Source organism: Nilaparvata lugens, chromosome 8 (genome assembly GCF_014356525.2).
Source record: "Nilaparvata lugens isolate BPH chromosome 8, ASM1435652v1, whole genome shotgun sequence".
In the NCBI taxonomy this organism is placed as follows: domain Eukaryota; kingdom Metazoa; phylum Arthropoda; class Insecta; order Hemiptera; family Delphacidae; genus Nilaparvata; species Nilaparvata lugens.
The window spans coordinates 1,076,426-1,090,962 of record NC_052511.1 but is presented as its reverse complement, the minus strand read 5'-3'; the positions used below and the strand labels follow the sequence as shown (position 1 = coordinate 1,090,962).

Below are 14,537 nucleotides of genomic sequence, written 5' to 3'. Positions count from 1 at the left end.
ATTCAAATTAGAAATCATCAGCCCACCACTCTAAAAAGGTTTTCTAACTCTATTGGTGACTGAAGCCATAGCCAAATTTTCAATTTATTGTAGAATTTCCTGTAATATCTCTCACTTCTAATTTCATTTGGTAGAAGATTAAAAAACTTGGGTCCGAGAAATAGAAAACATCTTTGAAATGTAGTGGAATTTGGCTTTGGGACTTTCAACATCAGTTGCATTGATTGACGTGTCACCCGATGATCATCTTCATTAATAGGTCTAGCTGAAAGTCCTATACTACCACTCATTCTGTAAAACAAGGATAACACCTTCAGCACATAGATGTATCTGAAAGGGAGGATTCCCAACAGTTGGAAAATTGGAAAGGTATGAGTCCTTCTATTCACACCATGAATAATTCTTACCACTGATTTCTGCAGTGTGATTAGGCTTTTTAAATGAGATAGGAAAGTAGACGCATAACAAGAGATTCCATATTCCAGTCGACAATTGAAAAATGCAAAATACATGACACGTAAAATACTCACTGGAAAGAATTGCTTCAATTGATGGAATCTTCTTAGCAAATATAATAGGTACATCTTGATTTTCTGTATATGTAGATTCCAAGTCAGCCCATAATCAAGAGTTAGACCCAAATACTTGACTAAATCCAACTGCTTGATGACATCACAGCTACAATTTGGATGATTACAGCCAATCTTATGATACTTGATTGGCTCAGTAAAATGAAATGGAGCTGATAATGAAAAATTAATATAACAAGTTTTAGTAGCATTGAGTGCTAATTTATTACAATCAAACCAGCAACGTAGATCTATTAGGTCAAGCTGGATCATTTCCTGTAGTTCAATTTCACTTTTGGCAGAATATGCCAATGCCGTGTCGTCAGCAAACGATGTTAAGGATCCATTGAATGTGTTGGAGAACAAATCATTGATATATGCTAAGAATAGAATTGGACCCAAAACCGAACCCTGAGGCACACCATACTCAATTGTTGCCAAGTCACTAGTACAACTACCAATTGACACATACTGCTTCCGGCATGACAGGTAAGACTTCATCCACATGTTGGACACTCCACGAATACCCGACATATATAATTTTTCTAACAGAATACTATGTTGCACTGTATCGAAAGCTTTTTTAATATCAAGAAATAAACCTGAGGTCCTTGATCTATGAGGCTGATTCATTCCATAATAGATGTCTGACATAAATTTATTTAAGGCTTGTTCTGTACTAAGTTTTTCTTGAAATCCGAACTGTACCTTATGAATAAAATTTATTTTATTGAAAAATCTCATTATTCTCCTTTTGAAGAGTTTCTCCAAGAGCTTGGAAAAAACTGAAAGCAGCGAAATGGGCCTGTAATTCGATATCTCAGTCTTTATTCCATTTTCAAAAATAGATATAACTTTAGCCACTTTGAGTTCTGAGGGAAATTTACCTTCTTGAAAACTGGCATTGAAAATATCGCATAAGACTGGTACTATAGATTTATAGTACTGTACTATGATTTATTTATACTGGTAATATAGAAATATATCATCAAGAAAAACAAAGTTTATTGGGAAAAAGTCACGGCACACCTTGCACCCGAGCAAACGGAAACGTTTCATCCGCAGTCGACCGCTGATTTTCAGCCATTTTGAAATTGAGCCCGACCTGGTCGCGGTTGACATCGGATAAGCTCGCATAAACGGAAACTGTTTATCCTTGAACAAAGTAGGAGATTCCCCTCTTCTCTGTGATCCTTGCCGATCTTTGATCTTGTCAATGCCTTCTTGTTATGCACTGAAATATATACCAGCACTATGATTCTCATCTTCTGTGTCTAAAGGTAATTAGTTTAAAATTGAAAAATATAAATTTAAATCGGATGTAACAAGCTTTAAATAGTTTTATATTGTCAACAATAGTTTAACACATTCAGAAATCAGACCACAGTAACTAATACAGAACTGAGACACTGCTTCCGCTCGGCTGTCGCACGGATATGTGTGTTCTCCCACCACAATCACTGTGTCGCGGGCTTAGCTCGGCCGTACGACGGCGCGGGCCAAGAATAGTGTATAGAGCTATATATTCTATCCTTGGGCGCGGGCTTGGTGCGGTTACATGTGTCCCGGCCTTAATAATGTGTATAGTGGCCTTGATATTATGATAGGTTGACGTTACTAAAAAAAAAAAACAATTCCATAATATATTAAATATTCCAACATTTTATTTTTCCTTTATTTCATCTACAATTTCAAACAATAGAACTCTGCCATATAATTGAGTTGTGCTCTCAGCTTCCATAAATAACATTCAGTACAATCCTTTAAATATTGTTTTTTTAGACAATAATTTTATCAACTTCCTTTATTAAATTCAACATTTATGTGCTTATTCGTTATGACGCATATGATTAATATATTATTTTTATTTTCATGATTAGAAATAGAAACATTTTTAACACTTAAATTTTATTTCCTATTCCTGTAAAAGTTTACTGTACCTACCATTTGCTATTCACTAGATCTTTATCAAGCTTTTTTATTGAATCAAAAGAGTCTTGATAATTCTTTGAAAATGTTATCATCATGAAAACAATAGATGATAGTTTAAATCCGTTTTAGTATTCTTAGGAAAATAAAAAAGTTCATTCAGAGACCCCGGTATGAGGAAAACAGTCACGTGAAAAAAGCTTTTTATTATTGAAAAAAATTTATTAAATTTGAATTTTTAGTCTGAAATCACCACAAATTCAATTCAGAATGTTTAGAATGGATATGGAATAAGAAGTAATTGAATCGGAAGAATTCTATAAATCTCTCGGCATTTTTTTTTGTCATTAGAGTTGGGTGCACTCATAGTATGTTGATTATCTACCGACCTTGAGGCGTACTATCAAATTAATGCTCTGTGGAACACATTTTTTTGTAAGATTGAAATCTTCTAAACCTCATTCACTTATACATCAGCATGTAACATCATCCATCAAATTGATTGACTGTATGTGCATTCAATGCTAGAGTATCTTGGAATACAGTTACAAAAATGAATATGATAGAATATTCAATAATAAGGTAATATAAACTTCTATTAGTGGATTAATTGAATCCTTCATTAAATGAAGTTCCCTTATATCAGGTATGGCAAATTGATGAGAGGATGAACAGTTTGATATTATTTAGAAGAGCTTACAACAACTAAAATGCGATACGAATTATCAAGACTTCTTCTGCAAACTAAACACACCATTCAACAGTTTTAGTAATTCATAAATTGAGTATCTCAACATGAAAATGAACCATTCACACACTTCAAAATTGCACAATAGAAATACGGTACATTATAAATTTATTTTCTATCACAAAATATTGTAGCTTTTCATGGAAATATTCTTGGATGCCAAAAGTAGCAAAATTATGTAAAAGCTAGTATTACAAAAAATACCGACAGTGTTCTAAGTAGTGATAGAGTTGACAAAAATCCAAGTTTCATCACTTTTAGAGCACGATTCTACAGTAGCTCGACAATACTGTGGTACACATTTTTCAGAAATACGATACTGATGGCATTGAAGTTTCCGGTTCATTGATGGTTTTGGTGTTGTAGAACTGAAAGTTTAATTTGTTTATTCAATAATTTCAGTTGACTCAAGATGCACCAAGTAACTTATTATGGAATTAACGTCAAAAATAAATTTCCAATAAAAAATGAAAACATGTGTTTGTAGTGAAATATATGCTGTAATTTGGAGTGAATAATGTATTAATATTTATCGGCCTTTATATTGTTGAGCTTGATTATTGGAATCATTCTGCTATTTGACCCCTATGCTCCACATTCTGGATTTCCAGGCGAAATTATTTTCATGTGTGATCTGAAAAATTATCAACTTTTAATCAGAAAGATAAATTCTGGAAAAATTCATTCACAGTTGTAAGTATTTGAATGGAGACATAGGCCTAACTGTAGAGGGGAATTTGTAGGTAGGGTACATTAACTCATTAACGATGGACATTATAATATAATATTGTATGGAAAAAACATTAAAATATTGCATAAATCCATCAAGATGATCACTTCTTTCAAGGAAAAATTCAATTGAATGAGAATCAGAATATTTGAAAAAATCAACTCAAGTCTTGGAAAAATAATGCAGATGAGAATAATTGTGAAATATGGATGAGATTTAGAGGTTTAGTTGAGTTCAATCAATCAATTGTCAAAAATCAATGCAATGATTGATACGTTTCAGTTGATACCATACAACTACGAGTACCTTTTATTATGCATCACACAATCAGAATGGTCATGTAAAAATACTAAACAACGAAACATTCATATTTTATTTGAGATATATCTTTTTTCGCATCAATTCCATACAATAACAGTATACAATATATATATTATATCCATATTATAATTTTATCAATTATTATGTTAATAGTAACATCATATTAAGCAATATTTTACACTTCAATCTCCAATTACAAGTTACATTCTATTGAGCAATAAAAACTGAAATTTTTTTTCATTTCTTATGTAAATTATCAACGAGCATCAATATAGTAGCCTAGTATCTTGGAAATATCTTCTGTATCCCATTTCATGGACTACCGTATTTTAATGAATCGAAATTCGGGGGAGGAACAGTTTTGGGCTGTGCCTGTTGATCCTCCAGCAAATTATTTTGAAAAATAATACCGGTAGTGTATCATTGAATCAATAAAAGAATGTGAAATGAATATCGTTTGACCCTTATATGAAATTATCAATTAAAAAAAAAATGGTAGACTCCTTATTTATCATGTTGAACTAACCAAGATATTCTGAAAGTGTTCAAAAAAAGGATAATAGATCAAAATTATCAAAAATACAGTGTCAGTTTCAAAGATATGATAATTATAGGAAATCCAAATTAAATAATAATCCACATAAATCCTACTCCAAGATGAATTATCACTATGTAAATAAATGAATGTTCCAACGAAGTGACTGTTTTGAACAACTTTATCACAAAAGTGAGTAAAAAGCTTGATCAATACGGTACAAGAGAAATCATCAACACAATAATTCAATATACTGTACTCTCAATATTTCCATTTGCTCTTTTTTAGTTTCCGAAAATACAATAAATATTCAAGTATAATCTAGCATAGAATTCAACAAATAGTTGAACAATAGGAAGAAGCTTGTGCTGAAAGTATTGAAGCTACCGTACAATATATTATCACTTCACGATCTGGAGGCGGTTTTACTATTGGAATACAATATTTATATAGAAAAAATATGGAGAAAAAATATAAGAATGAAACCATAATAATGCAGTGATATAAAAATGAACGAATTATATAATAATTTAGAAATGCATTCATATAGATCCAATTCAATGTGGGCTTGAGAAGGAAATGTAGAATCATGTAAGTTACCTTGACCAACATCTTTGATACGGCGGCACTAATTATATGATTTTCCATCCAATAATAGTTTGATAAAACTATCCTGAAAGATGAGTATTGGACGATATTGTAAATTTAGTAAGGTATTCAATTTTGTCATGATTGAAAGTAATACATAATATACCATACACATCACATGGGTGAAATGGTAATACTGCCTAATAAATACATTTTCAGCTCATTGGATATTTTTATCAGTTTCCAATCAACATTCAGTTCTCTACTTGCATACAAACTTTTCAAAGCTATACAATATAATAATTTATTCAATATTTTCACAACAGTGGTCCTCATTAAAAATGTCAAAGTCTTTCGACTTATACAATATTGGTAACTGAAATTAATCATCTCCCAACTCATCTATCACCTACCTAATTTACTTATTGCATTCACAATAAAAACGTTAACATTATTTTTCAACAACCATTCATCGTGATAAACTTTCAGATTTTTATTGTGTGTATAATAATAGCTTTAAAACGTTTTCTTATTATTAATATATTGTAATACTGTTTTATGTCACATTTATAAGGTTTGGCCGTTCTGAAAATACACGGCTAGTTTATTTATTCAATTATTCATTCAATCTCCAGATTACGCTGGCTGAATTGAAAGGACGTACGAACTGAGTTTTTTGTTCAACTGTGGAACAGTTCAACTGGTTTTGTGCGTGTTTTAGATTGTGGAGGCCTACTGTGGAGGAGGGCAACGCACTACGGTTGCTGATGCGAAATCGGCGAATTTTTTGTCGATGGGTATTCTGTCGTCGTATAATGTGGGCGCTTGCAGGATGATGCCCGCAGTTCCAACCAGCACCGCCAGGGTGAAGATCCACAGGAACAGGCGGTCCAACACCATCGCCACATACTTCCAGTCTTCTTTTACCTGCGCATCACAACATTTATCAATTTTTCATGCAATCACTATCCACTATTCAACAAATCATGTTATCAATTTAAATGTTCAATATTTACATCTGCTTCTAGAAGGGGAGAAGGAAGACAGAAAGTTACTGATGGCCGGGTCTTTTCATAACATCTGTCTAAATTGGAGGGAGGTGATGGAAAATGTCATAACGACAAGCACTGGTAGCTCACAGCTACTAAATCAAGGATATTGTAGATGGTAGATATGGTATCATAGATAACGATGCAGTGGCCTATAGTTAGTGATATAATTGGAATAGTAACTTTATGGTAGCCTAACGTTGCACCCCTTTCCCTGTATGGGAGCTACTAACATTTTTCAATTTGTTTGCATGATTGTTTTGGATAGATTCATTTTTCTTCGGAATAGGAGCAAAAGGATTGTACAAATTAAACACCCCGCTCACATAGGTTAATTATTAGAATAGCGGAGTCACTACTCAGGCCACCAAAATGGATTTTTGAATTGGTGAGCGGAGAGTGGTGGCCGCGTGTAGAGGCACAACGGACGGGAGAACGTTTCGAGACCCGCTAGAGGAAGGTTTTGCGGAAGACGTAATTTTGCTAATATGATTGAAGAGTTATTATGTTTATATAGAGAATACGCCACCTAGATTGTTTTCGTGAATTTTCGTGTTTTGTTTTCGTGATTGTTTTCTTGGGATTGTCTTCGTGAATTTTCGTATTTATTTAATATATTATCCTATAAGAGTAGCAGGGCCCAGGACCCTGAAAACCTGGTGGTGGCAGCACTACTAGAGAGCACTGTCATGCTCGCCCCGCACGCCACAAGTGGTCACTTGGCGCTGGGATCCGAAATCTGAAAATTTGTTTCAAGGATTTCAACTGTGGAAGAACATAGTATTTTGTCTCCGAAAAATCCGAAAATCCGACAGATTTAAAGTTCATTGCTAAGCGTTACTGAATTTTCCGTATTTTGAATGTGTGGACGTGATTTTGTTGAACTCTTGTTCCTGTACTTTGTGAAGATTACTTTATCAACTGCCAAATAATGGACAGAATAATTAATTTCTACATGATTTCGGACAAAAGGCGAAATTTATAGAAATATATTTTCATATCATTATAATTTGTACCTAATTTACCAGTGCTTTATTTATTGTTATTGGTTGTTTATTTTATGTTAGAAGCCTCTATAGTGAGGTCCACGTTATAATGACAGTATTTGATCAACTTTGGTTTTGCTATCCTTGTCTATCATTCGACAAAGCCGGTGGTACTATCCTTTTCTAGGTCCACAACGATGCCAATTATGTTTTTGACAGTGTAGAAATATAATTAATTAATGGAGAGAATCGGCATCGCTATTCTTCTATCTTTATCCACTGCCATTATAACGTGTACCTCACTATAGCTGATGACGAATACGCATGATAAACATGTTCTGTGCATGATAAACATGCATGTTCTACCGTTAGTGTCCAGAAGAAACCATAATGCGTGTATCTAGCTGTTGTACCTTGGTGGAGTCCTCCTGCATTTTGGTGTGCTCGGCGATGAAGCGCACACAGAAGCAAGACTTGTGCATGATAGGCGGACAGCCGGAGTGTGAGAAGGCGGGATTGTGCAGGACGGGACTCTTAATGATGACGTCATCGTGCTGCGACGCCGTCAGGGCTGACAACGTCATCTCTTCAGACTCTGCATCGTCGCCGTCTGCCGCCGAAGACAGCAGGCTGCCAACTGTTGCATGCTGGGCCACCGGCCCGTGGATCTGACAACTGCCGCCAAACGGCCCGCCCAGGCTGTCCAAATAACAAACAAATCCAATATTTCAAAATCCAAAATCATTCAATGAAAATGAATTGACAATTATCATGCACGAATGAAGTAGATATTGACAATGCTGAAAATTTGTATCACTTTGAAATAACCAGCAATAATTCAATTAAATTGAATTAAATTTATTTTTACACACACATACAAGTTTGTTACAGAGATTAACAAAAAGAATAGGCTACATGCAAACCACAACAACAACAATACACATAAAAACAAAATAAAAAGAAAGTGGTGCAAAAAAAGGGTGGAAGATTGAAGGGTTTTTCCAACTATGGAAAACCTTCTTAAAAAACTTGTACTTGGAAAACCTTCAATCCTTGAGAAGGTGAAAAAGGTATCAGGAAAAGTAAATAGACGGTAGATATGAAAGGATGGGATGGGGGAATAATTATAAAAAATAATAATGTATTACATTTGATAATAATGTACAATATATTGTAAATTCCATTTATGTGGAACGGTATCGATCTTGTTCATTTATCACCTTAATGTGAAGAAATTCCGCAACATTTCTGTGTCTACAGTCTCTATTCATCGAAAGAAGAGCCAACAATAACTTGAGCTTCTATTTGTGTCCGTATGGTTTTGAACAACCATAACCTCTTTTCGACTAATTTGCAATCAAATTTCGGGAAAGGAATAGTAAAGGTGTTTTTCCATTTCCAATCATTTTATGATTATGTATTTTATAACTGTCCAATAAATAAAGCCGTGGTTTTCACAATGACATAATATAAAAGAGATAAATTATTTCCATTGTTGATTGCTAGACTCATAAACTCCAGTTCACAATGCTTTCATGGCAACTGACATGGACGTGACTCAGTTGTGATTATTCAGTTTAGTCTATTACTAACATGTTGAGTAGCTACTGTAAATCAGTCTTGTTACTCAAAGATCCACTTTCATGTTTGTTTACATCGTCTCTCGGCTTCCAGAACAAACAATGGTGTAAATTTTCAGCCAGCAATAATAGGCTGATTGAATTTATATGATAGTTGACGCATCATTCTACATGTTGGTTGAACCTGATCTGACTTTTGATGCATATGGCAACATCAATCTAATATGATTGACTTCAAAATCAGCAGCTGAAGATGGTGACAAATAAAGCTCATCAGTAAAATTAAACTTGTATCCTACTGGTGCATTGCAAGCCTGCATTTGTTGCCCTTGCTGGGGGTTAGAATGTTCGAGTCCCGTCAAGCGCAGAAATAGGTACCACATTTGGACGTCACACAGCAAGAAAATCGTTAAATTAATAAGTAACTCGACTATTCATCTGTCATTATGAAATGGAAGTGCTTCTCAGAAAATTCACTCAAGCAATCAAATCTGGATTTTAGATTGTCGAATATTTTTCACTACAATGAAATATAGTGAGAGTCTACGTGGTGAGCCCATTTTCACTCAAATAAAAATAAATTGATAAATGAGAGCTATTAGTGCATTGAACAACTGCCAAAAGTTTAAGTGATTTTATTCTATATTTTGTGAATATTTGAAGTTTGGTTTTTGTTTTAACGGAAGTTTCATTATCAATCTATCTAAATTTGAAATTCTTTGTTTTATTCTGATTCAGTTTCAGATTGAAGATTTGGTGTTGAAATTGAAGTGAACATAACCTACATAATATTTGGACGATTTGTGACAAAATCAGGAAATTGAAGAAGTTTTGGGCAATAGCCTGTTTTTTCTTTTCCGACTATTGTATTGTTCACTCTATCTAATAAATAAATAATAAATAAAAAAAGTAACCATGTCTATTACCTGAGTTATTCCTATGGCTTAAAAAATCGAGCATGCCACTATTCCTATTCCCATGGTATTTCTATGCCCCTCTATTAACTCTAAATACTAAGCAGCAAAAGTAACTATGGAACTCATTCCAATATTCAATACATCGTGTATAAGTGATATCGTTAGGGGGGAGGGGGCTGCTTTTAATTTCATCGATAGAGGGGGTGGGTAAGCCTGAGATATGTCGGTATAGAAATAAATTGTTTTGTAATGTAATGAAAACAGTGATGCCTACAATAAAGATATTACTAAAGTATCATATCATTATGCATGTCAAAAGAAGTGTCTCTGATCATATAGATCTGATCAATCATAAAAATTAATTCTTTCTAGAATCGGCTGCTTGAAATTCTGACCTGCCAGGTGAGAGATCCTCCTTGGAGATGGTCCTTGACCTTGGCAGCACATTGTGCTTGGAGTGCACCAGCTCGTCTTCACTCTGACTCGTCTGGAACGGGTAGAAACAGCTCTGCGTCTCCTTGCCCCCTCCAGTCCTCATTGTGCGCATTAAACTTGTGTTAAATCTGCAATTAATGTAACAAATAAATATCTATTTAGAACCCATCCATTTCCATTAATGCTTGAATTAACTATTTCTTAGATAGATAAATGCTTTAAAAAATGAATTTTGTGAGGTGCACTCAGTTTAAGAGAGAAACTGATAGTGTTTCTTGAATTAATGTTTTTATCCTACAATGAAACCACGGAGTGAAGAAACAAGAATTATTATAAACGTTATTCACATTTTGATACAATGATAAATGTTGTTACTGTTCCCTGTGATAAAACTCGCATATTTATTCTCCAAAAATGTTGAGAACAAATGACTGAAATTATTGAACTCAAAACAAATTGTGAAAAATTGAATTGATAAGTGTTCTATGATAAAACTCACGCACAATAATAATATTCTCCAAAAATAATTGGAACAAATGACTGGATTTATATTGAATTTGAACAAAAATTTAATTGATAAGTGTTATTGGTGAAGATTAAGAATTGAGGAAAAAATATTTTGCTACAAATATTGTGATTGACAATAATAATTCTCAATTAACAATATTTTTACATTATGAATAATAACTACTGATGAATTTCAGTGGACAATTTATAATGTTGATTGAATAAATGATCAAATTATTATGAATGAATGTACCTATTTGTCTCGAACTGGTATTGAGGCCTCCGCATGACGAGTAGCCGCGGTAGTATGTGAATGAAGACCCTCTTCACCCAAGGCGCCATTCTGTGCGTTTGCGGTGATCGGAAGTGCACGTTCAGGACGACCACCGTAACGCATATACTGCAATACAAATACAGAATAAATCCAATGATCGTACAATTCTACAACATCTCTAATCAGGGGTGCCCACAAGGGGGGGGGGCATGGCGCAATTTGCGCCATCAACATTTTTGGGGCGCATGATTTTTTTAGATTTTATGTCAACATTTTGAATCATGGCTAAAAAATCAAGGTATTAAATAGAGATATCCTAATGTAGTTAATTTTAATACTTTTTCCCACCTTTACAATGTTATATTCTTCAAAGTGTAACTCAATATAAAGCATAAAAATACAATTGATAATAATATGTTGTATGCAGGAATTTTAGTAATTTAAAGCCTATTAGTTTGAAGGTAAATCTTTGAAAAAATAAATTATAACTTCATCATCCACTATTATTCTGATTTCCTTTGCTTGATTTTAATTTTTAATGGTCCTGTTTTTGAGTTTCCTTGCTGTTGCAACCTAATTTTCTTAAAAGCACAATGATAAGTTAAATTGTAATGTACATTTTAATCTAATAATTATTTTAATTTCGAAGGCGTTTTATGATGATATTAATGTCTCTGAAATGGAAATGCAATTATAAACAACATCGCAAACTAAAAGAATCTCCTCTTTTATGTGAGATGAATGATTTTTGTAAAAATATAATCGTGAAGTAAGATACGTTTGATTCAAAAAATCAAGAAATTTTCTATATTTTTCTCATTTTTACAGTCTCGACAGTTTTTCGATATAAACAGTGATGCAAGATCAATTTATGGCAACTCTGCTTATAGAGCATGAAATTTTCTCTCATTTAAGACCAATCGCAAGTTTCTATCATGTATTGTACTCATTTTAGAGACTCTTTAATAACAGTGAAATCGCAAGAAAAATAAGAAAATAAAGATCATCATTCAATTGGCTGTAACTTTTTAACGGCATTGAAAACAGAAGTATAATTAATGGGAGTGAAAAGAGGAGAAAATTCATCACAACCTAGACTACTTTCTGGATTTTTTATCTGAAGTGTTCCACAAGATACGCAACGTTGCATATGCGAGACTGTGAAAATGGGGGAAATCCGGAAATATCACAAATTTCTCGCACATTCAAAGTTGTGTATCTTGTGGAACACTTCAGATAAAAAATCCAAAAAGTAGTCCTGCGCGACCAGTCAATTCATTGGAAATAAAATTTTATTATCTTTAATATTATATAGAGAATGCTTTATCTCGATAAATTCAAGGTTCTTGAGATTAAATGGAAAACTTGAAAAAAGTCCAAAATTTTGGGGGTGAAGTCGCCCTCTGGCATGTGAGCAAATTTCAGATTAGAATTTAGCGCCCCAAAATACAAATAGAACCATCGAAAAAAATTCTTTCGGGGCTGTTTCCTGAAAAACGACCATTTGACTGGACTATAAGTTGTTATCCTATTATATTGAGCGAGCAATTTCTGTATATCTGTTTGTATTTTTCTATTTTTATATCTGGTTATATGGTTATTTATGTTGGTATTTGGTTATATGGTTATTATGGTATTTCTCGGAAACGGCTCTAACGATTTTCACGAAACTCGGAATATAGTAGGTTTATGATATCAAAACCGATAACAGAAGATGCGTGTGCCTGTGTGGGAGATCAGCTGTGTAATCAATTAGCTCATTGTATCTCGCGAGAAATCTAGAAATTTCAATTGACTCAATCAAAATACAGTAAACTGATTTGTTGTAATGAGATGGTATATATCATAATATTCAAAGTTAATCATTATTTTACAGTTCCAAGTGATTAGTGAGTGTTATTTTGTTATTCAATTTGATATGTAAACAATCTAAATTAGAACTTTTATGTTTTCAAATATTTGGACTGAAAATTTCACTTGAATTCAAGTCTGTGAAACATAACCTACTTTTTGGAATATTAATATTCCAACTATAAATTTTATAGTGAATAAATCAAAATTCGGGGAAGAAACAGTTTTGGCTGTGCCTGTTAGTCCTTCCCCAATCATTTCAAAGAATTGAGTTCTGTTTATCAATGAATAAATAACGAGCAAAGCTTGGTGCCCCGATATTTGGTATTAATAGATAGAATTTACAAAATGTACTTGTTCAGATGATATCTTTATTCCAAAAATCAAATTATTATGAATGAATGTACCTATTTGTCTCGAACTGGTATTGAGGCCTCCGCATGACGAGTAGCCGCGGTAGTATGTGAATGAAGACCCTCTTCACCCAAGGCGCCATTCTGTGCGTTTGCGGTGATCGGAAGTGCACGTTCAGGACGACCACCGTAACGCATATACTGCAATACAAATACAGAATAAATCCAATGATCGTACAATTCTACAACATCTCTAATACAGTTGCAAAAAAAAAATGTTCCGATTTATGTTATGAACTGACTTCAAAGGACTTATTTTGAAGTTTTTAATATTTTCCTTGATAATTCAATAAATACAGTAATATGAACTGATCTTTCAAAGGAGAACTTATTCAGAAGAACAATTATAATATTTTTGATCAACTAGAACTTGGGTCAAATTAATCAGATTCAGTTTTTATTTGTTATGAAAAATAGCCTATTCTAGTGTAAAATATGAATAAAATTTAAACGGTGATCAGGGGCGGCTCCAGGACTGTTTCTCGAGGGGGGGGCTGGGAAATTTAGATGGAAACCTTAGTTAACCTCCACCCACCCCCTCTACCGTTTTATCAACGCTTTGTCTGGTACATTGATATTCACACAAATTGAATTCTAGCTCATTATAGTTATAAGGTTCATTTATGAAATCTGAATTTTGAATAGTCCAAAATTTAACTTTCAATAAGACATATTTTTATCTTGCAACAATCTCTATCCAGAGACTGGTGATTATCTTGAATTATTATGGAAAAAAATTGATGTTTCAATTGGGTATAACGTTTAAATGATGATTTTAACCATGTAATAATAGTTTAGAGGGAATTTATGAAAGGATTCATGTTTCCACAACCTCTCTTCATTTTGATTTTTCCATCTATATATTATCTTACCAAAACATGAGAATGATTTGAATGCCTTCTTGAATATAATCGTAATTTTCTTACCAAATGGTTATAGTTGCTCTGTTATTGGGAATAATGGAGTTTTAGAATAGGAAATTTGAAATTGTTGGGTAGAAAACTCTCGTCTTTGATCAGCACCAATGAACGTCTCCATTAATGCCATTCAGAGTCACACCAATCTTTTTCAATGAGAAATAAACTGAGATGTTCCTTTTTTATAA

The 14,537-nt window shown here is 33.4% G+C and overlaps 1 protein-coding gene across 2 annotated transcripts in view; it reads right to left on the bottom strand.

Annotated features, from left to right (window-relative positions):
• Window positions 1-2,203: 2,203 nt before the first annotated feature.
• LOC111045823 (acetylcholine receptor subunit alpha-like) overlaps window positions 2,204-14,537 on the bottom strand; it is a 433,085-nt gene continuing 420,751 nt past the window's right edge. For both annotated transcript variants that reach the window (XM_039433697.1, XM_039433698.1), the window contains exons 9-12: window positions 13,427-13,573; window positions 10,348-10,515; window positions 7,869-8,154; window positions 2,204-6,347 (exon numbers count right to left, since the gene is read on the bottom strand). In XM_039433697.1, the coding sequence (XP_039289631.1) occupies window positions 6,153-6,347; window positions 7,869-8,154; window positions 10,348-10,515; window positions 13,427-13,573 (796 nt within the window). In that variant the 3' untranslated portion in view covers window positions 2,204-6,152. The remainder of the gene's footprint in view (window positions 6,348-7,868; window positions 8,155-10,347; window positions 10,516-13,426; window positions 13,574-14,537) is intronic.